Here is a 26,497-nt window from a genome sequence, read left to right on the forward strand (position 1 = left end):
GCGCATGAATCGGACTGGATCTGATCATGTAGTGGATGGCGGAACATGCGTTAGGCATCGGCACGACCAATGTATACTAATTCCTCATTCAAAATTTAAAAATTTCTTCTTTGAAATAATTGGACCTCCTTGTTAGGACTGAATTAATAACAAAACGAGGTGGCAGTCTGAGACTTGACTACAGATAAATGGATCAATCAAGCTGATATGTCAAATGTGATAGTGTCAAGGGTATCCGTAACTATTTGATTCGAAATACACTTTTCTTCGCTTGACGGCCTCATAAGTTGTATTCCTGCAATAGGTGGTTTGCAAACAATCTCTAGAGACACAGGTAACAATGGCGAAAGGAGTAAGTGCTGGTGGACGAACAAAAGAAGCTAATGAGATATCTATTCATATGGTGCACGATCCTCGCAGTAAATAGCGCTATTTAAGCAATAGCGAAAATCAGACCTGAAAAAAATCAGGCCTGTACGGGATTCGAACCACTGATCCCGTACAGGCCTGAATTTTTTCAGGTCTGATTTTCGCTATTGCTTAAATAGCGCTATCTACTGCGAGGATCGTGCACCATATGTATCTAATACCGCAGTTCAAAATATATGAACTTCATATATTTCATTGTATCTGAGATATCTATTGTTTACGTCCACCAACATGGCGGCAATGACGTAACGTGCAAACCACCTATTGAGGTATTATTATGAATGAATGCGTAAAGGAAATGGATACGTTCTGCGTTGAAAGATTATCTTTTCTGTAGTAAAAGTTTGCAAAGTTCAAGGAAATCCCATTGCAGACATCATGAAAATTTTTGGAGCAACTTCAGAATACCCGTCCACATCATTTACATATGTCGGGAGGCTTTGAAGAATGAGGCATAACACAATAGACGTTATTCTTATTCAATGACATGGAAATGATGTGGCCGGGTATTTTGAAGTTTAAAATTTTTCAAAGGATTAGATTCCCTTGAAAAAAATATTCATATCTAGTTGGCTCCTAAACCCCTGTAAGATTCTCAAAATGGTGCTTTATAATGTAATCTCGGAATGAATGAACGAGACAAATTAAAATTCATTGTTATCATCAATATTAGAGTAATTTATCATCATCGTGATTATTTAATCCAAGGATATGTTTTTGGTCAAATTAGTTAATTTCATCACCGGATAAATTATAATTTTCTTCTTGCCCCGCGTTTATTACTATCTTTGTTGCATTATTTTTTAATGATCCAGACTTCGAACAATTAGCATCGTGGCGGGGAGGAGTAGGAAATCTCTGGTTGGTTAATCATTGAAAACATAAACTACATTTGCATAAGTAGTTAAATTGTCACGGAGTAATGACTAAACAGCTAACGCCATTCGCTTTGCTATGCAATAATCAGATATCAACCGTGGCTTATGAACGAACTTGAATTCTGGACAGTATTATCTGAGGAATAACATATCTTTTCTCTCGATTAAACTAAAGTGGAGCGTTTCAAAAAGGCATTTTTAAAGCGATCCCTTACTCGCTTAGCAACCGAAAGGGAACGAAATGAGGAGAAAGGTATCGAAAGTACGACGAAAGCTTTCTACATCCAAAACCGCTGGAGAGATTAATCCGTAGCTGAGCGTGAATGCACCATGGATTTTTGACTCATTTGTTAATTTAAATTACTCTGATGTTCAACTGACATTGTCCGCTTCGTCGCAAGGAAAATAATATTCACCATGGCGAGGAAGAAGAAAGGAACTTCGACGAGTCGAATCTGCGCTGTTGTTATTATCCTTGTTTTAGCTGGGACGTTGTTAATGAATATATTATTCATCTTAAGCGCCACTTCTCGAGGTACGTACCAGGAGAAGGAGCCGAAGGAATATGACCATTGGTTTCATAACATTCCGCAAATGTCAATTGCACCCGCGGCACGATATTGGAAAAATGAGGAGGAAAGCTCGTTATCTCGCGAAGGTAAGCATCTCAGAGGATGTTCTCGCTTCTCGAGCTCGAACGTATATATTTATCTTAGTCTTGCGCGCCTTTGAGGCATCCATTAGATGTACAACACATAGATTTGAAGAAAGTTGCTTTGCCTTTGCCATCTTTAAATTCAGTTTAATATAGCTTATTTACATATCACAAACTACATTTTGTTATCATTTGAACAAATCAATTTATAGAAGGTCATACTTCAAAGTATGAATTTATTTATAGAATTTAATAACTGTGAGCTGGGCAATATTCGGATGAATTAGGTACAGACGATCGTTTATTAATACAACGCTTTTGCTGGAATTTTTACTTACGAGTCAAAGTCATCGACGTGGATAGTATAATTTTTACTTAATGTGACACGTCCCGTTAATTTCCTCCGTTATGATGTTGCTACCTAGATTTTAAGTGCTACGGTTTTGAAGGTTTCCTATCATTACGCATGGAAAGCGAGTGAAATTCTTACTCAATTTTCTATTGATTCTCATACTAAGAAGAGCAAGATTGTGATTGCATCGCTCACCTGTTGCAGTGCATTTGAATATTTATTTAATTAAATCAACAATTAACATATAGCTGTTGTTGGTTTTTTACCCCTCTCTTTTTCTCTTCTTTTCCGTTTTCCTAATCTTCTCCTAGGGAATGGTCTGCTGAGTGTATCACAGAGTAAATATCTAGATTTAGAGGTTTTCTCAAGTAAAGAAAATGTTTCGATCACCATTAACGGAAAAAAGGTATGAAAAAAATGTCCTCATTCAGGGTTTAGACACTTAAAAAGCAATATGGCGGAGTTCCTGTGCAGCCTCTGTGGCTAACAAAGTTTTTTAGGCCCCTGAAACCGTTATTTCATCGATAAGTTATCAGTAATAAGAATAATAATAGTGTTAATAATAACAATAATAATAACAATAATGATAATAACGATTTTTTTCCACTAATTTATAACAATCTTTATTTAGCAATAATTTTCATAAAATCCTCTACAATACAAAATATTAACGGCGTAAAAAACGATCCAAAATAACTCGCTTTCGGCTCGCATCTACTCCTTTTTTTTTTTGTCAAAGCGTCTGGAAAACTATAAATAACGGAGTCAAATCCAAACAGATTCAAAGTCCAATAATCTGATAAGTAAAAGCATATCTAAATTATTATTATTATCGTTATAATGATAACGATAATAATAATAATAATAATAATGGGAATAACAATTACAGTAATATTGTTAATAGCAAAATTGGTACTGTTGACAATAGTAGTACATATATGCGTCACAGAGGTGTCTTTTGAAATGTCAGGTTTGAAAATGGAGTAATATATCTCTGGGAACATTATTCTGCTATAAGTTGGCTCATGCTCAGTTAGGTGAGGCACTTAGACCCAAAGCTCGTAAGAAATACTACTAACCTTTTCGCAAGAAATTATCATAATTTTCTCGACGCTATAAAATGAATATAACCGTCTAACATTTTAGATGAAAAGAAATTTAACGTTGTGCCCAGATCCCTCATGGCCATTCGATTTGTCAAATAACCATTGCTTTTGTTAGACAATACTGTAGTTTTTCTACATATTAAAACTGATTTAATGGTCTAATCAGTAGATTGATGTATCTTTTATTGCCTAGAGGGTCGATATCTCCGAGATGTTGTTAAGAGGAATGAATGTTGTAGTTTTAAATGAAGTAACTGGCGCTGTGATGTCCTCAAGATGGTTTGATACGTATGAATCTCAAGAGGACAGCGGTTATCTCAAGGAATTTCTTACAAGTTTAAAAAACGGCAGGATAATCTGTTTTGCAGTAAAGGTGCGTATAGACAGAATATAAAGTGCAGATCTGTTTCTACAAGCTACAAACTTAAGTGTAAATTTTACGTGTTGGGCGATGACGAAAACGATGATAAAAACCTGTCCACAATGAGTACAATATTAGGTCTGTCGAGTGCACATTGATTCATCATACTTTGTTATGAGAAGAGGAGGGGATTAGAGTAAGGGTATGTTGTGGGGTAAAGAAGATGGCAATCAGTTTTAAGCTTGGATTTCGAACAATAAAAGGAGCATGAGGTTTTCAATTGTGTTAACCGTTGCCCTAAAACGGCAAACAAATTTGGCCGGTAGGCGTAAAAATTGACAAATTTTAACAGTTACTCTTAAAAACAGTTACTCTTAAAAACAGTTAGCCGTAAATTGGCCAAAATTTAAATCGTTAGCCGTAAAAGACATCACACCTGGCCATTGAGACCCTCGAGCATGGGATCAAAAAGCTCTTAGTCCACGTCAAGTAGTCCGAAACTTGAACCTTTGGATTTCGCACTCGAATGCCCCACTACTGAGCCTTAAGCGTAACGTACCATGAGCCGCACGCTGCCTGATAACAAGACTGATACATGAACTTTTCAGCAACAAGCTGAAGCCGGTGAAACAGGTAAACTTATGACGGCGGAATTATTCCTTCTTACCATTTAGGACGAGGCTTCTTTTTCCTTATCAAAGAACACGCGCATGTACATCAAGAGTTTGGGAAGTGTTTACATCAATCAACTTAAGTGGAGAGACATGTGGGCGTTTATTGTCCAGCGGTTGGGCAATCGAAACATTGTGTATGGGGAGAGTTTGCAGGACGCACCAGATCATAACCAGTGGGGAAGACCTGTGAAACTACACACAACCGTGAAACTAGTGGCAGAAAATATTGTCAACTGCGAATGGGAAGACTCGAACGCTACCAAAAGAAGAAGAGAATTTTGCGAAAAATATGAAGGATATAACTATGTTTGCAATTGTGAGTATTAACCCGACAGCAGAAGCATGTACCACAGTAGTTCCTCTTTGTCTTCAGGGAATCTCTCGTCAAAGCTGTTTACCAACCGAATGCTTGACTAAGGGGCCCTGTGTCCCGTTTGTAAACTTGATTACTCGAAATGATATGGCTTGACCTGTCAAGCCATATCATAGAGAGGTTAATTTTTTTTTTAATCGTCGTTTACATCCGCAGAACCTTTAAATTAATTAGCCGAAACGTGCTTTTTTCCGACGTTGGCATCGTGTAAAGGGAATTAGTATATACACACCCAGTGATCTTGGCATTTCAAGCAATCTTATTGGTTCGCTATCTCGGGCTAATCAACAATGTACACCTCCGAGCGAGTGGATAATGTGAAAAACAAAATGGCGGGCGTAAACTCGCGTTTCGCTAAAGTTTCAGAAACAGAAATTGCCTTTAAATGGGTTCCTTTAAATTTTGTCCAGATCACTTCGTGTGTATATACTAAAACAATTATTCTTTTCAATCTCGGTGAATAGTGGCTTTCGGAAATATTTACCTCGCCGCTTCGCGGCTCGGTAAATATTTAGCCACTATTCACCTCGATTTCAAAGAATAATTGTTAATTGTAGTTCATCTAATTACCCATCAATTATTTTTATTATTTCAGGTGACAACCCTCTTTCTCTGGATTTTGATCCAGTTCCTTTTAGAGACAACAGTAGACTCAGGCTGCCCGTAGCTGTCATGGCTGGTAACAGACCGAGTTACCTACTGCGCATGCTCTTAAGCCTTCGTAACGTCGAGGGCCTGGATCCTAGTTTAGTAACAGTTTTTATTGATGGTTTTTATGACGAACCTGCCTCGGTCGCTAAACTGTTTCAACTACAAGTGGAACATCATGCGGGTTCAGGGAGACTAAATTCCAGAATTTGTCAGGTAAAGTGGGTGGGCGGTTGTGGAGAAGGGAGGTTATAATTCGGAAGGATTTTGGTTGAGCCTCGAAAAAAAAAATTTTCCTGATCCCTCCCGTAGGGCTCTACAATATCCTCACGATTCCCTCTTCTGGGTAGTTAAGTGGCGGTCAGTTTTTTTTATAATCTGCTGGCGACAATTGATTCCCCTCCGTTCCTCTCTGATACTATGTGACCCACCAAAATTCACCACACCCCCTCCCCTAAGGCGATAAAGATTGAACGACCCGAGGGCCCTCTTTCAGTTCTAAAGTTGGATGTTCCAAGAGGGGTTTTCCCATTGGTGCCATCCTAATTTTGCTCCAATGATTTTCGTTGTTGTGTTATGCCTTCAGCACTACAAGAAATCACTGACAGCTTCGTTTGACAAATATCCCGATGCTGACTATCTTGTGATCCTGGAAGAAGATCTCGATATGTCCGTTGATATTCTCAGCTATTTTAAACAACTTCTTCCCGTGTTGGAAAACGATGAAAGTCTGTATTGCATATCAGCTTGGAACGACCAGGTATGTTTTGGGGTTGAAGGGCTGAGCCTCTCAAGTCATGGAGTACTACTGATGGAAAGAATAAAGTTAGCCTAGATTTCTTCCGTCACATTTTTACCAGAAAATTCACATAACTCCCATTATTAAAAAATGGATCATTGGATAATGCAATTCGAGACTTTTTATTGGCTCAGCCATTATGGTATATCAACAAATAAACCATAATCTAATATCTGTAAATTGTAACATCCGGTTTCTACTTACAAAATAAAGTCGAGAAGATTTGTCTAATATCTTGGGGGGTTTTTTTTCTTTAATAAAACAATTACTCCACTCGCGCTTGTTGGATACGAGATGATTATAGCCAACTCGGCGCTACACGCGTCATTGGCTATCTATCATCTCATATCCAACAAGCGCGAGTGGAATAATTGTTCAATATCATGCAGGGGTTACTGGGTACGAGATATGATACAGGAAATAAGAATAGTCCAAGGTGCTTGGGCCCCCTTTTTGCGATAACATTCACGTAACTTTCAATATTGATACAAATTACATATGATTATAATGATACATGTTTTAATTTTGCCCTGTAGGGTTATGACCACCTTGCGAATGATCCTGCCATGTTGTACAGAGTGGAGACTATGCCAGGATTAGGATGGTAAAGGCGTCATTTATTAAGAATGATCCTCAGTATAAAACTCAAAGATAAAACTAGAATATACAATGGCGACTACTTTTGGAAAGACGTTTGCTTTACTTTTTGATAGCAGCACAAACTTGAATCAATTATTTCAATTTTTTGCTTTCATTCTATTGAAATTGCTTTGTTATTCTCAGTTAACAAATGGTAAACACCACAGCGTACACTATTGAGTTATGGATGCACGCGGGAGGTTGCTAAGCACGAAAGAAGCGTAAGAGTCGCTCGAGGCGATAGCTGAGAGCGACTCTAGCTTCTTGAGAAAAAGAAGTAAATTTATGGTTCATATGTGCCTTCAACTAAAAAGAGCAAGCCTCAATCAGTAACTGTGATGCTTACGTGCATTCACGGAAAATTTTTAAAGTCTTAATTAGATGCGGGATGAACAATCTTTTATTTTTTCTCCGTAATGCAGGTCGTTCCAAATGAGAGTGGGTTGTTATAACTACAAAAACAATAATTGAGTTTTTAGTAAAACAAAAGTCAACCAAAATTTGTTGGAAGCCCTCGCCCCACCCGTTTTTCTGTGCCTTACAAACCCACCCTTTCTTTGTAGGGTGTTAAAACGTAAAATATACAAGGGTGAGCTGGAGGAGAAATGGCCGAAACCCCATCAGTCAGCTGACTGGGATATGTGGATGAGGCTTCCTTCCAATATCAAAGGACGAGAGTGCATCATTCCGGACATTTCTCGTACTTACCATTTTGGAGCCAAGGGACTAAATGTGGGAAGCTTTATGCAGAAAATTTATTTCAAAAATCATGCGCTGAACAAAGAAACAAATATCGAGTTGAACGCAGAAATGATGTATAAGGATAACTACGAAAGAGAAATATTTCGTCTTATAGGGTAAGAACCTTGATTTAACGTTAAAAAAAAGTGATGTCTGTAAGTGGCTCATCCAGCTGGAGGTTATCCTGGTTTCCATAGCAAGAAGCCACAAGAGGTATTGCCATTCCCCTCAGGATGGGGTGCCAGTCCATAGCAAAGTTATCACCAATATTTCATCATGTTTCCCTTGCAATTTTAATACCGGTACCCATTCGCAGATCATTTTACTCGCGTTCATCCAGTCGTTACCTCGTTAAACTTTTCAGTATTCGAGTTTGATTCCCAGATTTTACAACATGTAACTTCTCCTACAATATCAGCTACAGGGTATTATTTTAATAGAAAAACACAAAGCTCAGTGATTTTTAAGACTAGCTATAGCTGTTTAAAGTAAGAATCAGATCTTTGGAGTAATTTAAAAGTGATTAAAACCGAATGGCCCTCTAAAGTTTTCCTAAATGGCTTGGCAGTAAACTATATTCTGACAATCAGTTCAAGGTATTAACAGTAAGGTTTTTGTGTTGCGTTTCAGAGAGGCCAAGCTTTTAAATCATTCCAAAAACCCTTGCGCAAACCTTAAAGACTTTGTCCCAGACACCGCTGGACAGACGTATTTGTTTTATGTGCGCATGGACACTCCAAGAGACTATACCACGTGGTCTAACATAGCGCGCTGTTTTCAAATGTGGGATCTGGACCCTAGAGGATTTCATAGAAGTATGTGGAGATTCTGGATCAAGAAAAATCACATTTTGGTGATTGGGTGTCCTGCTTCTGTTTATTGTACAAAGAAACCGAAAAGTTTAAATCCGATCTATCTTCCAAACAAAGAGACGAGACCGAGAGATCTTGTTTAGCAGATTATCTTAATTTTGCAAAAAGTAGCGCTCCCTCGGATTGGGGAGTCTGTTCCCAATTAGCAAATGTTGTAAATATGAAAAGAGGTATTTCTCCTGGGTACTATTTATTACATGGAATAATTAGAACTATGTGTCACGTTTTGTAATACGAGTTATTTAGATACTTATTCGCATGGAATACGTTTTAGAACAGGCTTCATTAGTTACTTGTAAGTATTCTTCTCAACACAAATTAGAAGTACAAGCATCACTTTTAAGTGATATTAAAACACCACTACAGGACATTTTATTTCCTTCTACAAAACATGAAATTTAATTTTATTGCCCACCATCCCTCTCTTCGCTTACAAATTCACTGACAGTTGCTTTGAGGTTCATTCTTTCGATGTCAATTGCAACTGGACGGGACGCTTCCTTGGTCGTACGTCGTTGAGCTGACACCTTTGCCAATGGAAGAGGTCACTCAGAATAACATTGTATTAACCTTTTAAATCCCATGGGTGACCAAGACAGAATTTCTGCTTACAATATCAAGACAGTATCGAGCACAACAGTGATGAGAATAAAGAAAAATATTAATTAGGGGATTAAAAGTTGATCCAATACCAAATTCTCAGAACTAACGTCACAAGAATTGTACGACAGGCTGTAAGGAGAATCACAAATGAGATCTTGGGAGTGAAATGATTAAGAATAGACAGAGCGCCTTTCGAAGTTATCAGAACGGCCAATCAGAAGAAAGGAGAATACCCCTAGAGACCAGTGAGAATGCGAACTAAAACCCAGCAAACTGCCTGAAGCGCAGGAAAACGCGGGTGACTGAGTCATGATTGGTTTAAGGTTTGCATCTGATTGGTTAAAAAAATGGAGCGAGTGTTATGGACCAGTAAATTGAAAATGACTTTAAAAAAGTGTCATAGAATCTGTCCGTTGAATTTTGAACGTTTCAGTCACTGGAAAATATCTATTTTTGCTAACTAAAATGAGATTTCGTATACTCTGTCTCACTTCCTCGGCCTCTTGACAGAAATGTTTGTTTGACCCTGGTACCAGTCCTCTGTACCAGCGTTTTCTACAAAGTTCCCAGGCCACTTTCTTACAATTCACTTGCTAGAAAGACAGCCTCAGGGATCCTTATCAGAGTCACTCATGCAATCCAAACACTTCGTAATCTGTTACTTTAAATGTCTTTTTTCCTGTTAGAAATGTCGCTTGCTGGCCTGGAGGAGTGTCAAACGACCGGCCAAGATGGCTGAAACCAGAAATAATTCCTTCGTCAACCGCTGATATGATTTCCAGGTCGCGTTGTCCACCAAATTTTGGTCCCAGGCCGCTATCAGAATAAAACCCTGTCAGATGACTCTTCTTGATCGGCATTTTGGTTGGTCCCAGGCCCTGTGGGTTAACCATGCTGAACAAGAACGCTTTTGTTTGTGTTACCCACGTGACGCGACCTATTAAAGTAGTTTATGTTTCAGGAACTTTGTAAGAGGTATTGCTAAATTATGATACCTTCATGTCGATTTAAGTTTGTACCGATGTTTCGAGGCTCATAAAATGTTTCGAAGTGTTTATATATTCATTTTATTGTCTGTCCGATTCAACGCCGTACACTCGGTATGTGACAGGGCTCTAAAACTCGGAAAGTACACTCAAGAAAAAAGTGGAAATTTTTTTAACCTTTACCGTGCATAAACGAAACACTTCATACGTCAATTCTTTTCATTTAAATTCTTGAACCAGAGGGTAAAGAAGGCTTAATTTGGAATGCTAATAGGCGTTAGAACATAGCTAGCAGAGTCGCGCAATGAAATTCATTATACGTAAGCGTGCTCAAAATCCCGATAGTGCACGCTGATAGCGTCAGCAAATCCGACTTTGTCAGAATTTTTTCTTCGCGCGAGCGGCCATTGTTAGCGCGGGGAAAAAAATTATATTTCGCGACAATATTGGATAGAAACAGAAACTCGGCCTACCAGTCCGAAAACGAAGACAATGTTTCGACCTTTTCCCTCGGGCTAGTGTTCTTAAATGAGGCAGAAAAAGAGAAAAACAAAGGAAAAGGAGACTCGGCATCAGCGCCGTCACGATTCGCTTCAATTGATATTGTTGTCCGTTTTTCGCGTCGGATTTGATGCACAATTCCACCGGCTATATTCTAAAACAATTGGTTCATGCTTTCAGCTGTGCACTATCGAGTTATGGAGCACGTGGGAAGTTTGGAGAGCACTCAAGAAGCTAGAGTTGCCCTCGGCTATCGCCTCGGGCAAATCTTACGCTTCTTTTGTGCTCTCCAAACTTCCCGCGTGCTCCATAACTCGAGGGTGCACGCTAAAGCATGAACCAATTGTTAATTATCTTAGTTGTCTGGCGTTAAATTACAAAGGAAAGCTGTCAGATGCAGTACCAACTACAGAAAATTGGTTAGGTATGTATTTTCAGGCCGTACACCAGTTAACGTCCTGCATTCTGCAAGATCAGCATTGGTGGAAGTGTCGTGCATGAAGGTACAATAAGAGGTGGGTAAGTTCTAGTTTATAAATTTCCCAAGTGTAACTAATTAACTAACCACTCATCCACGACACGTCTGTGAAGCCACCAAAAATACTGTTTACGCTGTTTACAATGGTGACGGTGGGTCCTTTGTTGTCGCATTTGGAATGAAAGCTTTCTGACGAGGAACCATCACGAGAAGCTTGGAAGAGAGGGATCCATGTCCCATGCAAAGGAGGCAACCAGGCTTGAAGCACCTGGCGATGCTCAACAGAAGTCAAAATCTTAGATTCCTGAAATGGTTCAGGAGCTTTTTTTACTTGAAATGAAGATCCAAAAGGACCTGGCCCTTTTAACTCGTGGACAATTCCTTGTATCTGATAGAAATCGGCCTCTTCCTCCACTTCTCTCAGAATTGTTGCTTCATCTGGCAAAGTTAATTTCCCAGTTCGTAGATAATTGAGTATAAATCGAAAGTGAGTTCCATCTCGGTCGATAAAGAAAGCGCCGTCTTCAGAAGGTCTTGTTTCAAACTTTCCAGAAAACGTGGCGGCCAACACGGAATTGGGATCTTTGGTCAGCGTTTGAAGACTTGTTGGGAAGTAATGACCGCCAACATTGAGTTTGATGATCGACGAATAGATACCACTATTCATTGCTAATTTCTTCGAAATGGGGTCGAATATCTACCCTGGTCCCAGAGGTTCTCTTCTCTCTACCGGAGTACGAGAATTCGGCGCTTCAACGAGCTGTAAAGCAGCGAGCGGAGAGAACCTCTGGTCAGGACCGTTGAGAATCTCACTTTCATGCCACCAAGCTTCGGGTGACAGCCAGCAATCACGCCCCTTTCCGATAACCAATCAGAGTAAAGTATTAAAATACCTCTGGGGGTAGGTGTAGTGTTTTTACTTGTATCTGGAGTGGGCGTGGGGAATATATTTTGTTCCGTGGCCGTATTTACAAAAATATCTGTCAAAATATTTGCTACACGTGCCAAATGACAAGCTCGCATGTAGTACGAACTCCAACAAAAACCCCGATTAAAATCTACTTCCCTCGGACGAACGATTATTGCTGATTTTGCAACGAAAACGTCAAGGTAAATGGCTATTCTCAATTGAATATTTTCACCGAGAAGAATCGAGATTTTCTGCGCCGCTTTAGGCTTGTTGTGAACGCCAAAGTTGAAAACAATTCCAAGGTCTCACAAATGCTCTGTAATAAGTGCTACAGGCCTGTCCTAAAGCATGAAAAGGCACTTAGTCAATCCGAAGAATTACAAGAGTTCAGGAACAAATACAAAGTAGTAAACATAGATGTCGGAGAATTGACGCGACGCAAGAGATGTGCGAAAGATTCTCCTTGTAAATCACCGAGAACCGCAAGAACACCGAGTTCACCAGCGACGAAAACATTTGAACGAGTTCGCAACCCCAAAAGTAAAAGAAAGATTATTTCCACGGCTAATGATAGTGCTGAAAGGGACGAAGAAGCTGTATTCGTAGGGCAACCTCGGAATGCATCACCTACGGAGCTGAGAAGTTTGCAGTTATTGTATGTTGCTAGAAGTATGTGAGAATATTATTGATTTTCTTTGCTTCTCTTCTTAGGTACGCATTTACTATCCGTCTGGTCTAGTTAAGAAAATAGTTAGCGCAAAAAATGGTTCCAGCATTGTAAGACAAATTTGTTTACAAGAATACAATGGAGTGATAAATTCTGTCTGGAAGCATCCCGAACTCAAGACTAAGATAATCGTCAAGATCTATGTGGAGATCAACAAAGAATCGAGTGCACTGTGCAGCACCAAAGATCCATCGATACTGAGAAAAACAAAAGCAAGCGATTCGATCGAATTTTCAATTTCTGCGCTAATTATTGCATTCCGAGGACAACATACATTCCTTACTTTTGGGGTTGCGAACTCGTTCAAATGTTTTCGTCGCTGGTGAACTCGGTGTTCTTGCGGTTCTCGGTGATTTACAAGGAGAATCTTTCGCACATCTCTTGCGTCGCGTCAATTCTCCGACATCTATGTTTACTACTTTGTATTTGTTCCTGAACTCTTGTAATTCTTCGGATTGACTAAGTGCCTTTTCATGCTTTAGGACAGGCCTGTAGCACTTATTACAGAGCATTTGTGAGACCTTGGAATTGTTTTCAACTTTGGCGTTCACAACAAGCCTAAAGCGGCGCAGAAAATCTCGATTCTTCTCGGTGAAAATATTCAATTGAGAATAGCCATTTACCTTGACGTTTTCGTTGCAAAATCGGCAATAATCGTTCGTCCGAGGGAAGTAGATTTTAATCGGGGTTTTTGTTGGAGTTCGTTCTACATGCGAACTTGTCATTTGGCACGTGTAGCAAACATTTTGACAGACATTGTAAATACGGCCACGAAACAAAATATATTCCCCACGCCCACTCCAGATACAAGTAAAAACACTACACCTACCCCCAGAGGTATTTTAATACTTTACTCTGATTGGTTATCGGAAAGGGGCGTGATTGCTGGCTGTCACCCGAAGCTTGGTGGCATGAAAGTGAGATTCTCAACGGTCCTGACCAGAGGTTCTCTCCGCTCGCTGCTTTACAGCTCGTTGGTCGGCGCTTTGCGCCGAATTCTCGTACTCCGGTAGAGAGAAGAGAACCTCTGGGACCAGGGTATCGAATATCCTGAAAAAAAAAAAAAACATCCACAAATCATTTTTAAATTTGAATATTCAAGTCAGCATCACTTACTATTTGTAATGATTACTAACCTGTTCTTATATAGTAAACCTCAATTCCTTTTCAAACTTCTAAACGAATATTACTAGAAATTATATTTTGATTTCCCTTGGATTGGAAATATTAGTGTAGTTTTTTCGGCAGCTACTTGTCAGCCAATGAATCCATGATATGTGCCAATAGCTTTAGAATTTAGCCAGAAGGGATTAAACTCCTACGAAGCAAGATAAATTGTCATAACAGCACGTCGCAGGATGCTAGGGGCTTATTTCATATTGAGAGCTCTACTACGGCACAACTCACGTAATGCAACTTTGTTTGCGTTTTTAAAACTATTAAAACCACCAGTCTCCAGCTTTGGGAAATATATCCTCACAAGTGTTTTGTCGTTTTCGGATAAAGTAATTGTAGAATTCTATGATATGTCTTTTTATGATTTATTTTTATGTGCATTGATTACCACGCCCCAAAAGTTTACCAACTTGTGAAAGCCACAATGGATTTTTAAGTTAGTTTCACTTTCGCCTTGTGCACGGTATTTCCTTATGAAGTTAGTTTGATGGGCTGACTTAAAAAAGGCTTGAAAATCTGTGCCAAACCGAACTAGCACTTGTATAGAATTCAGGAAGTTCCATTCCGTTCTTTCGAATTTTCTTTATTTGATGCAGGCTTCTGTCCTTAGCTTAAAAGCATTACAATTCATGCCGGACTTCGTTGAAAAACGAAGAAGACAAATATTGGGGATATCAGTTATCACAAGGACAGAAATATCGAACTCCATTGTGTTGGCACCATACTGTTAATTTTTTTAAACACTGACAAAGCTTGCGCGACGCTCGAAAATCAATATTTTGTACGTGAAAAACCATAGTACACCAAATGGCACTCACCCAGATTTTTCACTTTGCTTGATGCAGGTTCTGTCTTTCGCCTCTCAAGTTGAGGTATATTTGTTCACTTTTTCCGTGTCAAACAACTGAGCTCAGACAATCATTCTGATCACCTCACACTTAGCGTTTATTATCAACACCCAGAGTTGTGGCAAAAGAAAGAATTGCCTTTTGTGAGGCAAATTCAAACAATGGTTCACGAATATTTATAAACAGAGAGTGTCGCCATTGTCTGACAAACTTTTTACATTGCTCCTCTTGGTTTCTATTTTCAGTTTGCTTTCGCTTATCACTTCTCTAGAGGGTTTTTCTTAAACGACCCAAAAAAACACGCAGCCCTCACTTTCCCTCAACTTGTGATTCAATCGGTTGATTGAGAAAGCTAAAAAGGTCATAACCTCGGTAGTCTGGAAATCAGACGAAAACATCTAAGTAAACATTTTAGGAAGTAAATTGGTTGTATACGCTTTTCAGTTAAAATATATTGTCGCTTGAATTTTGGCGTTTTAGTGTCGAAAGTAAATTTTTCATGCATTCTGAATAAATATTAAAATACGAAATTGCTGGCAGCTAAAAGTTTCAGCGTATGTCATTTCGAAAACATAACTTTTTCTCAGCAATTTTTAGTGGAATATCTTGATTGCATCTCCAACTACGGTCTGCAACAGGTAAAAAAAATGAATAACTTGGTAAGGAGACTGGAAAAAAAGTCGTAATACCATGTCTGCAAACAGGCTATTGTAATTTCAGTGAAGATAATTTCAACATTACTTGCTAGAAGAGCCGGTTGCTTCGGTAACCGAAGATCTGTTCCACGCTGAATTCACGGAAGACAGAAGGGAGAGAGACTTGCGCATTGATCAAAACTATTATCACCTAATTTTAAGGTTACTTCCCACATTTAGAGGCCGAAAAATTCGTTTTTTCTTTATTGGACCAGATTGAAGTTAGACATTTTACCTAACGTTTACAAAAAGAAAATTTTAAAATAAAAGTTAACAAAATCAGGAGGGTGTCATAATCTCGAAAGTAAGCGAACCCCCTGGAGGAATGTTCGCGGCAATTTCATGTTCAGTTGCATATTTTGTTTACATCGCGCACTTGACAAAATTCGCACGTGAAAGTTGTCTGCGACTAGAAAGTCTTTTCTAACGGATAAAAAACAGAAATCAAAATTAGAGACGAGTCCCTGGGCAAAGAAAAAGAAAGAAAACAGGCCTAAAGAGGAGAGAAATGACACCATTTTTTGTCAGCAAAAAAAAGAAAACCAGTCTTGGCACCATTCCTCTCCACGCTGGCATCCAAATTACGAACAAAGAAGTCGCCATCAAAATCTATGTTTAACGTACATAAGTTTAAAAACGAAGTTTCCTTTCAATAAGCAAGTACCGGTCTTGATACAGAACATAGCCAATTGCCTCGAATCGTATGAAATCGTGAATAAACCTAACCGAGGGAACTCATTTCAGCGATAAGGGCATTACTTAAGTTGTCTGTCGATTAGCTGTTTTGCTTTTCAACAGTTTCTCCAGCGTTACCTTTTATGCCGCGGGTTTTTTCTTTGCCTACTTTGCCCATTATTCAACGTTCAACAGAGCGAGATTAAAAAAAAACGTGACTGCTGTGCGATACTTTTCCCGGGAAAATCTTGATGCTTTGTCACTGACGCCAGGAGGTCCCGTCTTCCCATTGGTTCGCGGTTTCAGGAGGCGAGATAATCTCTTGGTATGGCACAAGTTGTTTGCAAACCTTTAGGAATTAAAATCTCGCATTTGATTTTGAGAGGAATACATCCAATTTGAGCGATTTTCATACTAATTCGCCAAAACATTCCAGGGATAATGACGAGCAAAAGTGTGTCAGAAAATTTTGATTTTTAAAATATTTTTTACGTTGTGTCTATTAACGCAACACATTTTACATTTTTTACGCTACTCTAACTTTGTAGACAACCAATAAGAATATCGGAAAAGCCTGATAAAGTTTTGTTGATTGATGCCTTGTGAATAAGACTGTGCAGCGATTTTGCTCGTACAGCGAGATCCGATAGCTGATAAATTCAATAGAAGGACCCTCGGTCGTTTCACGCCTTACCGGCTCCTGACACTCCCTAAATAAAAAAATCGCCTAAATTATATTTTTATCGTAAACTGCATGTATTAAGTTTTCTTTTGTTGGTGTAGAGTCTGTTAGGGTTTTCTTCAAACTAGCGCGCGTACGAAATTTTTCAAGAAGGACACCCGCGAAGGTGGGAAGTAACCTCAAATGTTCAACTAAATTAACAAAACTATTTTCTCATAGTAGGAGGTGATCATGCATTAATTTTAGATTTTGCCGTGTATGTTAAGCTGTGATATACAGTCAAACCTGTGTTAATCGGCACTGTATCAAGCGGTTACCCTGCATAAATCTCTCTTTGACCGCAGGCACTGTACCAGATGAGTGGAAGCAGGCGAGAGTTGTTCCTCTGTACAAATCAGGAGGTCGGGAAGTTATGGACAATTACCGGCCCATTTCGAAGTAATTCGAAGATTGTAATTTCGAAGATTGCTGAAAAAGCCGTAAATGTTCAACTTCAACAGTATCTAAATCAACATGGCCTCTTCAATTCATTTCAATCAGGGTTTAGACGTTATCATTCGACGCAGACCGCGGTAACATATTTTTGTGACGCAATTAGAAGAAGCACAGAGGCGGGAAAACTAACTGGGGCCTTATTTATCGATCTAAAAATGGACTTTGATACCGTACCCCATGATGATCTCATTCGCAAGCTCAAAAGATTTGGTTTGGAGGATAACTCTCTCGCATGGTTGACAAGCTACCTTACTAACAAAACCCAGGCTGTTTGTGTCGAAGATGAACTAACCAGTTCAATGCTTGTCCTCAGTGGCGTACCGCAAGGTAGCATCCTCGGCCTGTACTGTTTACTCTGTATATAAACGATCTACCGTCCTTTATCCAATTCTCTAGCAACATGATGTACGCGGACGATACAGTGATCTATCTGTCGTCCACATCCATCGTGGACATTGACCTTAATTTAAACCTTGATCTAGCTAATCTGTCTCAGTGGCTACACTATAATAAACTTGTTCTCAACATGAAGAAGACGGAATTTATGACGTTCGGCACCCGCTAAAGGCTCACGAGACTTAAGTGTGATGAAACTGATATAAGCCTCAATGGACAGTCAATTAAGCATACGGACACTTTTAAGTACTTGGGTGTCGTTGTTGATGGCACCCTTTCCTTTAATGACCACGTGGATTATGTGAGGATCAAGGTATCTAAGATACTCAGTATGTTCTCTCGAATAATGTTAACGTACATAGTTTTTTTCCAATCTATTTCTTTGTACTTAGAGCACGCAGTATTTTGTAACGGTCGTTTTGATTTCAGGACAAGGACGGCCTCCTTCCCGTGAGGATGTTAGGGTTGTGTATTGAAGAGTAGAAAGGCGGGAACCTCGCTTCAAACAACATTATTAAACTTCAGTGTCGAAAATGCTTTAAAACAAATGAATTCGTGCGTCAAAAATGTTAAGTGCCATAAGTTCAAAATGTGAAGCACTGGGTAGTTCGTAGAGCGCTCAGGTAGCTAGAATTGCTTTTTGCTACGCCGCAAGTTATTTGAGGCACTTTTCATGCCCTCCAAACTTGGTCGTATTTACGGGGTAACACAGATGACACTGAGAAGCAAAAGGCGTGCGTGGTTCGTGGTAACATGATAAAAGAGATAAAAAATTTGATTTGAGCTCGAGACAAATAAATAAAAAGTGGTTGTAATACCGGGATGAACAAGTTGGTGGTAGGGTGGGGTTCCAATTGATTTTCATTCATTCAAGATATCGATCTACACTCCACTGGAAATGAAGAATTTTACTCCAGCATTCTATTGCCTTAAAGTCTCATTTTTCAAAAAATCTCTGATTGGAATAGTATAAAATGAGGTATTCATTTAAAAGAGCTCCTATATATTGTATATCCCAGTGTTATGTTTGAGTCAATGGATCCCAAACACTTCATAATTTGTTATTTGGAAACGTCCACTCCCCGTAAAGAATCTTCTCTGCTGGTCTCCTAGGTCATGAGGACATTCATAAGAGCAGTCAAGATAAATCGAACCGCTGCGTCCTAAGATACGGAGATCGTGTCCGTTGCCAAACGTTGGTCCATAATCACTGTGACATTTCATGGCGGAAAGCTGTTGGTATGAATCCTTCAGTGGCATTTTAGTTGGCTCCAGGCCTAGTGGATTGTCCAAACTGAACAAGAATGCCTTGGTACATGATGTGTAACCTCGATCTGGCCCACCTAATAATGAAGTTAAGTTTCAAATTAATCGTAATATCCGCATTTAAGAAAGAAAAGCTTACTGTGCTCGCGCGTTGACAAGAGAATATGCATCGTGATAGACAACTCTCCTTATGAGCACCAAAAATCGTGCGATCATTTTTGCTCGACTTGTCTCGAGGATTACTCGGAAAATTTGGCCTAGAATTCTGAATGACTATAAGATAGTGAGCAGTTGCAATTTGTCATTTGTGTTATCAGCCTACGTGAAACCGATTTATGCAAAGCTTGAGAAAAGACACTTCGGCGTGAGCCGGGTGACAAAACTAAACTTTTCTCATAAAATACGCTTCTCCTTTCTTTCTAGCCTAACAATCGGGAAAAGCTATCCAGCTGGCCCAAAAAAGTGTCAGTAAACCACTGTATGGTCCGAACGATGGAAGACGCTAACAATTCGGTATCTTTTGTGCGTTAAATTTTAAGTTTCAGTGTCTCGTTAACATTGACCTTTGAAAATGACCTACCACTGAACTTTTCAAATTACTTCTTACGTCTATAGTAATCATTTGAAAGAAAAATCTCTCAATATCTTCTCCTTTGACGTACGGAAAATGATGTTACGTATGTAAACGCTATTGTTTGTACCCTAAACAAGAACAGAGTAAAGTTTTCACCGACGTGGGTTACTAGTCACGTATAAAGAGGCAGATCACGCCTCAAAAATCACGCTCGCAATTCTGTAAAGTTCATGAGTCACATATTAAATTTGGCCTAATCAAGCGTCACGAATAAACCCTTTGCCATTTTACATGGCGATGAAATTCTATTTATACAGTCGAATTTTATATCGACCGACCCAAGCGACAAACAATTCTCGCGATTGACTTGCCTTCCCTATTCAGAGGTCCTACAATAGGGACAATGACTTCAAAAATCTTTGCGTTCATACTCAAATTTATCGCTATCGCAATTTTGTTTTGCAGGCCAATATCAGCGGCGTAACCAGGCGGAATGAGGCAAAAAAGAGAAAAGATTGATAAAAGCTTGTTGAGAGAAATCAATTTTGAGCAGAAAATGAAACATCGGTCGCTAATTGTACGGAATGACTGAAGATTAGGTCAGTCACATTATCTCGTGCTTCGGAGGGGATAAAAGTCGAGTTATTTTGATCTACACAAACTTACTTTGCCATGACATCTCCGTAAATCCTCCGAAAATGTTGTTTCCACTCTTTACGATGGTGACCGTGGGTCCTTTGTCGTCACAATTGGCGTGGAAGTTTGCAGCTTCGAAACCATCTCGAGTAGCGCGGTGCAGAAGACGCCACTCTCCGCGAAACTCAGACAACCAACCTCGTAATATCCCCCTATGATCTTCATTTGTCAAGATGTCCGACACTTCAAAAGGATTGTTCAAAGGTCTAACCGCTTGAATTTCAACTTTAGTGGACTTCATCTCGTCGATTATTCCTTGGATCTGATAAAATTCAGCTTCTTCTTCAAGTTCTTTCAGAAATGTTGCTCCTTCTGGCAAAGTTAATCTTCCAGTGCGGAGATAATTGAGTATAAACCGGAAGTGAGTTCCGTCTCGATCGATAAAGAAAGCGCCGTCTTCAGCAGGCTTCATTTCAAATTTCCCTGAAAACATAGCAGCCAGCATGGAGTTTGGATCCTTGGTCAGCGTTTGAACGCTTGTTGTGAAAGTGTGTCCTCCGACATTGAGTTTTACGGTCGAAGAAAAGTGAACATGTGCCAGTTTCTTTGATATGGCGTCGACAGCTTCCTGCTCTTGGCGAAGTCTTGTTGTTTCGTCCTGTAGGATTTTAAATACCTCTTTAATGTGATATTCCGCTTCTGCAAGCTTTTGACTGCCTTTTTGTTCTTCATTTAGGCGCTTTTGATCAGCCATATTCTTTGTTTCAGTGAGGATATTACACGCGAGAGTTGCTCCTCTCACGCACTGAGGACAAGACTTCTTTCGTCGGATTGAAATCGAGGTTAACAACTTAACATGATGCTGGCAGGGGGAGGGGCTGGGGAATTTTCAAGCTAAGGGAATTTGCTTCCCAGGAAGCTCCTTAAAATAGTTTACAACGAAATATCAAAGGAGATATTACATTATTTTGGCTCACTTACTGCACATTAAATTTTAGCTTTTACATCTCCTTCTATCATTTATTCTTTCGAGCGTTCAGCTTTATCGTCCGGAAGTAGTGACTGACGATTCGACAGGCTAAGTGGACGTTGGTCGGTGGTTTTCCACCATATTACCAAATGAGGGAGCGTTCCCCGGGTACGAGTATCAAAAGCGGGGTCTCTACACTCCCCTCCGTTTCAAGTAGAGGTTTTCTCCTTCGAAAGTTTGATTATGCCATTTATTATCCGCTGGTTGGGGTGCAGGTAGGGGGTGGGGTAGGCCTTTATAGATTATGCTAGCATAATCTATGGCATAATTTATGCTAGCATAATTTTTGGCATAATTTGAGCAAACTGGCATAATTTCTGCCAAGTAGCGATGCTAGCATAATTCGCATATTATGATAATTATCGGATAATTTTTTATGCTACAATTTGATCATTGTTCATCTCTACTCCCAAGCACTTGGTGACGTTATTCGATGTTTTAAGTTTTAGTTCAAGTAGTAGCATTTGTAGTTCATGTGAATTACTGAGCGGCGTCTGAAACGGTCTGAGCCCGGGTCTGGGGTGCACCGGAACCGGAAGTCACATTGTGGGTCCGGTCATGTTGGTGTGCATGTTAACATGAACCACATGATTATTTGAATTTCATTGTGGATTTGTTGCGTTTGTTTCTCGTAAACCAACGGCTTCTAATTAAAAAATGTATTTTTGGGACCTATTTGCAATTTTTTAAAAGAGCATAATTTTAAAAAAAGGGGCATAATTTGGAAAAAAGAGCATAATTTTAGCATAATTTCGCCAAAAAGAAGCAATGCTACTTGCATAATATGCTACTTTTACTTGCCTAATCTATAAAAGCCTAGGGTGGGGGGTCCCTTGGTTCCCTTTTGATCCTCCTCCCCTCTTATGAGATGCAAGGTGTTAAAAAGCGCCAACCCGATCCTATACAGTATGAATGACTCGATGCTCATCCTACAAGATCTCGCTTTTAAAAAAAATAAATAACATGCATGTGGACATGATGTTCAGTTAAGGTGGCTGAACACAGTTTTTGCGCGCGCTTTTGCTGATGCAATTCAGCGCGCGCACAAGGATTGCAAAAAACAAACATGCCGTCAAAAGAGCGGTCATTTTATTTACTCAACATGTACCCACACTATCTGCTATTTTTTTCTATAGTTGGCGCAATGTATTGAAGGCTTAAATCTTTTATTACAAAGATATGTTAGAAAAGTTAATGGTGCAAAGAACCTAGCAATTCTCAGCTTTTTCGTCGTTACCGAAAGAACTCAGTTAAATGCAGCGCATGCGTAGTAATTAAAAAAAATCTCGATTGAATGGAATATTGCTTTCTCGGAAATATGCCTATTTCTTGAGAACCACTCATTAGAATTTCACGAAATTTGGCACGAAAATACTTTAAGAAATAAGTAACTGGAGTATTGAAAAAAATTGATTTTAACAAAGGAAATTCTAGATAATCGAGTGAACATTCAGCAAGGGATAATTAAAGATCTCTCTGTTAAATTGTTAGCAAAATGGTGTTAACTTGTGGGTATCGTTACAAGCTCGTTGCATGCAAATTACAGTCGAACCTCAATTATCCAGACTCGTCAGGACCTCGGTAAATAGTTCGGATAATCGAAAATACGAATATTAATGAGAAATAGAAATGTAAATGAAAGGTATATTATTGGGCTTTTTGCAACTCTTGAGTTTTGAAGATCACAATTAATTAATATTCATGAAAAAAATTGGGACCAGAGAAAGAAGTCCGGATAATCGAGGTCCGGATAATCGAGGTCCGGATAATCGAGGTTCGACTGTATAAAGAAAATCTAATGACTAGATTTTCTACAAATAAACAAAACCGATTTTAAAGGCCTGTTTATATTTATTCATGTCGCCATGGCAACGACACACACGTCAGCGTAACTATCAAAAAAACAAAGTTTGTGTTATACATATATATGAACTGCGGTTATGAAACGTATATGTGCACGATCCTTCGCAGTAAAGCACTATTTAAGCAATAGTGAAAATCAGACCTGAAAAAAAAAAAAAAAACAAAAACAAAAATTCAGGCCTGTACGGGATTCGAACCACTGACCTCTGCGATACTAGTGCAGCGCTCTACCAATTGAGCTAACAAGCCAAATTAATTCGACATAAACCCGTAGATGATAAATCAAACAACAAACATATGAAATACATATATATGAACTGCGGTTATGAAACGTATATGTGCACGATCCTTCGCAGTAAAGCACTATTTAAACAATAGTGAAAATCAGACCTGAAAAAAATTCAGGCCCGTACAGGCCTGAATTTTTTTCAGGTCTGATTTTCACTATTGCTTAAATAGTGCTTTACTGCGAGGGATCGTGCACATATACGCTAAAAGTTTGTGTTGTTAACTTGCTTGCTGCCAGTTTTGGCGACCAAGAGATCAAGGGTTTTAGAGGAAATGGTGAAAGAAACACAGGTATCAAAAACTGTGTCCAGCCACCTTAAGTACGCTGATCAGGTTAGCATACGGTCTGTCTCCACCCCTTCCCCCCGGAAGAACACCTCTTGACACTTCAAAGTTCTCATCTTTTTGATGTTTTAAACCAGACGCTTTAAAAATGCAAACTCCGACTTCGATAATTGGCGACCAACTAAGAATTAATTGTCGGTAGAAATCATTTACGCATTGCTAGAAGCTGGTCAATAAATTAAGATAAATGGTGGTATTATTTGATTTGTTTTTTTATCATTATTTGCCAAAACATGAACCTTTAGGATGTGTCAGAAATTGTGAGCGCCTCGAGTTATTTAATAATCTCAGCACGGAGTTGATCAATAATCTCAGGCCGAAGTTACAAAACAATTGCAGTTGATATCATGCTCTTCGAGCTTCATCATCTCCCTTTTTTCTATCTCTTCTCAAACATTACCCTGTTTCCTCTCTTTATGGGGTCAAATCAAGTGGAACTCACTTTTTATAAAACCTCGGAACTGAAAGGAAACCTTTTTTCCTTCTGTTTGCATCACCGTTCTTTCTACAAAAACATTTCGAAGCATCTTTTAACTATTTTAAAGTATCTTCAGCACTTTCAATGTAAGAGTAGAATTGTCTTGTATAATTGATTAACATGAAAGGCGCCATAAATTGCTTATGCAAAATGGGAACAAATTTAGGGATGAGGAAAGAGTTATCTTCTGAATAGAAACAAGTTTATTCTGCCAACAATAAAGTTAGCTCGATGGATTTAAAAGTCGTTGATTTATCGTCTTGATTCATAAATAAACATAACTTGAGCACCAAAAAACAGTATGGTGCAAGAGTTAACAGCAACAAAACGAAAATAAATGAAATACTTTTAGTCTGCTCCTCAGTTCTGAAATCATCGGCGCTCTATATCTAAATCAAGAGGATATAAAGTTTGTATTTATCTTGATCTAAATTTATTGAAACAGCAGGTAGAAGCACCCGACAGTTATCTTAAATTGAATTAAACTTTAGCATTAATTAAACTCCTTTATATTTATATTATTAATGTGGGCTCAGCTACAACTAGAAATTCACTCTAATTTACTGCTCCGAATTAAATAATGGTTTTAAAATTTAACACTCAACCATTAGTTTGCGGCGCCTTATATCCTATGTAAGATGACTACCATTAGAATAAAACTTCTTTATTCTTAAAAGATAAATACTTTTCCACCCGTTTTGTTGCTGTTAACTTTTGCACAATACTGTTTGTTGGTGCTCAGGTTATGTTTATATATGAATCAAGACGATAAATCAACGACTTTTAGATCCATTGAGATAACTTTATTGTTGGCAGAACAAACTTGTTTCTATTCAGAAGATAACTCTTTCCTCATCCCTGAATTTGTTCTCATTTTGCATAAGCAATTTATGGCGCCTTTCATGTGAATCAGTTATACAAGACAATTGTACTCTTACATCCATTAACATCCATTAAGAAAACTTTAATTTTTAACTTGAACAAAACCTTCTTTGTGTTGAGAGGATAAATGCTTACTGCTTTACTCTATTTTTCTCTAAATTCTGCATGAGAAATTTTTAAAAGTTTTGTATATTTTGTTAATGATAGCCCTAAAAGATCTTTTTGACTTAGAATAATATACCCTGCAGCCAACTTAAAATGTAATATATAGCGTATGTCATGAAAATTTTATGGTCGCAGAGTTTATTTCGCTGACTAACAAGATATTTTTTTTTTCTAGAAAACAGTATTTCCTAATTAAGAACTCTGAGGTTTGGCAAGAGACATAATTCTTACGATATCCGAGCAGAAGAAATTTAGTGTCGGAAGGAAACTGAGACGATAAATTTTCATCTTTATAGCGTGGTCAGTTCAACGGCTTAAAATATTGTATTGTGATTCTATTTAAGCGTGTACTTCTGTTTCGATAGTAAACATTTTTCTAAGCTCTGTTTTTTTCTTTTTTTTAAATTAAAAGTAACGTTAATGTTTTTTGTTTTCGCACGATATAAATCACCCCAGTGACTCGACGGTTTTAAGTGATGTTTATCTTATTGTACTGAAGGTGGCGAAATTTTACAACGAACTGGGGTGATTTATATCGTAAGTCTTACGATATAAATCACCCCAGTGACTCGACGGTTTTAAGTGATGTTTATCTTATTGTACTGAAGGTGGCGAAATTTTACAACGAATTGTTCTGCGGCTGTTCGTTTTCTGCAAATTCTGAAACCTTGAGAATCGACAAGACTCTGCAAATTCTGAAAAAATAAAAACCTTTTCCAAAGTAGATAGAATGGAATCGTTATACTCAGAGGATAAAGGTTTCTCATCAAAATTTTGTAATCCCTATATTTCGCGTTAAATTAAGCCGTTATATATATATATATCTGTGAGATGTGCCCTTAACTAGTGGTTTAACAGAAGGAGGAACGAATATTCTGAAGAATAGATTGACTATCGTTAAACTGAACAAATGTTGCCATTCAATTTTGATGCGTTTGAACGCAGAATATCTCACGCAATATTTTTATAATCGCTGCTCGAAGTTCGGGAAGCCGCCAGCAGTATAAAATTGGATTAATGCAGGAGTTCATGAACACGGCGGTGTGAACAAAGTCCCATTTGGTTTTCCAATTTAGTAAAGAGGCTCCGTGAAGAGTGGATAATACGTACATGGGGAAGTAGCATAAAATCAAGACAATGTAGAAAACGAACATGTTCAATGCACTTCTCCTCAAACGCGCCATGTGCGTAATGTTTTCTGCGCCACTGAACGCCAGTTGCTGCGCGTTAATACGCAACCGGTGGCGACGAACGATACCATAGATTTTGAG

At 38.7% G+C, this 26,497-nt stretch overlaps 3 protein-coding genes, 1 long non-coding RNA gene and 1 pseudogene across 5 annotated transcripts in view; 2 read left to right on the forward strand and 3 right to left on the reverse strand.

Annotated features, from left to right (window-relative positions):
• Positions 1-1,321: 1,321 nt before the first annotated feature.
• On the forward strand, positions 1,322-8,917 carry LOC111324924 (protein O-linked-mannose beta-1,2-N-acetylglucosaminyltransferase 1). 2 transcript variants are annotated; one of them, XM_088762829.1, is made up of 9 exons: positions 1,322-1,965; positions 2,626-2,720; positions 3,614-3,793; positions 4,456-4,771; positions 5,424-5,692; positions 6,063-6,236; positions 6,812-6,879; positions 7,478-7,771; positions 8,286-8,917. In XM_088762829.1, the coding sequence occupies exons 1-9, from the start codon at positions 1,725-1,727 to the stop codon at positions 8,608-8,610; spliced, it is 1,962 nt and encodes a 653-aa protein (XP_088618955.1). In that variant the 5' UTR covers positions 1,322-1,724; the 3' UTR covers positions 8,611-8,917. The 2 variants fall into 2 exon arrangements, with proteins under 2 accessions (XP_088618955.1, XP_088618956.1); XM_088762830.1 differs by lacking the exon at positions 2,626-2,720 and having other exon boundaries at positions 1,738-1,965.
• Positions 8,918-9,170: 253 nt separating this feature from the next.
• Positions 9,171-11,762, reverse strand: LOC148729492 (uncharacterized; annotated as a pseudogene).
• A 6,825-nt stretch (positions 11,763-18,587) lies between these two features.
• LOC148729493 (uncharacterized) lies at positions 18,588-21,011 on the reverse strand. The gene is made up of 2 exons (XM_088762844.1): positions 20,206-21,011; positions 18,588-19,042 (listed from the first exon to the last, which is right to left on the reverse strand). Exons 1-2 carry the CDS (start codon positions 20,927-20,929, stop codon positions 18,732-18,734), a joined length of 1,035 nt encoding a protein of 344 aa, XP_088618970.1. The 5' UTR covers positions 20,930-21,011; the 3' UTR covers positions 18,588-18,731.
• LOC148729494 (uncharacterized) lies at positions 19,042-21,181 on the forward strand. The gene is made up of 2 exons (XR_016002384.1): positions 19,042-19,478; positions 20,005-21,181. It is a non-coding gene; the product is annotated as an uncharacterized LOC148729494 (long non-coding RNA).
• Positions 21,182-24,967: 3,786 nt separating this feature from the next.
• LOC111324927 (melanocyte-stimulating hormone receptor-like) overlaps positions 24,968-26,497 on the reverse strand; it is a 2,649-nt gene continuing 1,119 nt past the window's right edge. Inside the window, exon 1 of the mRNA XM_022928590.2 lies at positions 24,968-26,497. This exon is cut by the window's right edge and continues 1,119 nt beyond it. Coding sequence (XP_022784325.2) covers positions 26,147-26,497 — 351 coding nt within the window. The 3' untranslated portion in view covers positions 24,968-26,146.

The sequence above is a fragment of the Stylophora pistillata genome, chromosome 6 (assembly GCF_964205215.1).
Source record: "Stylophora pistillata chromosome 6, jaStyPist1.2, whole genome shotgun sequence".
In the NCBI taxonomy this organism is placed as follows: domain Eukaryota; kingdom Metazoa; phylum Cnidaria; class Anthozoa; order Scleractinia; family Pocilloporidae; genus Stylophora; species Stylophora pistillata.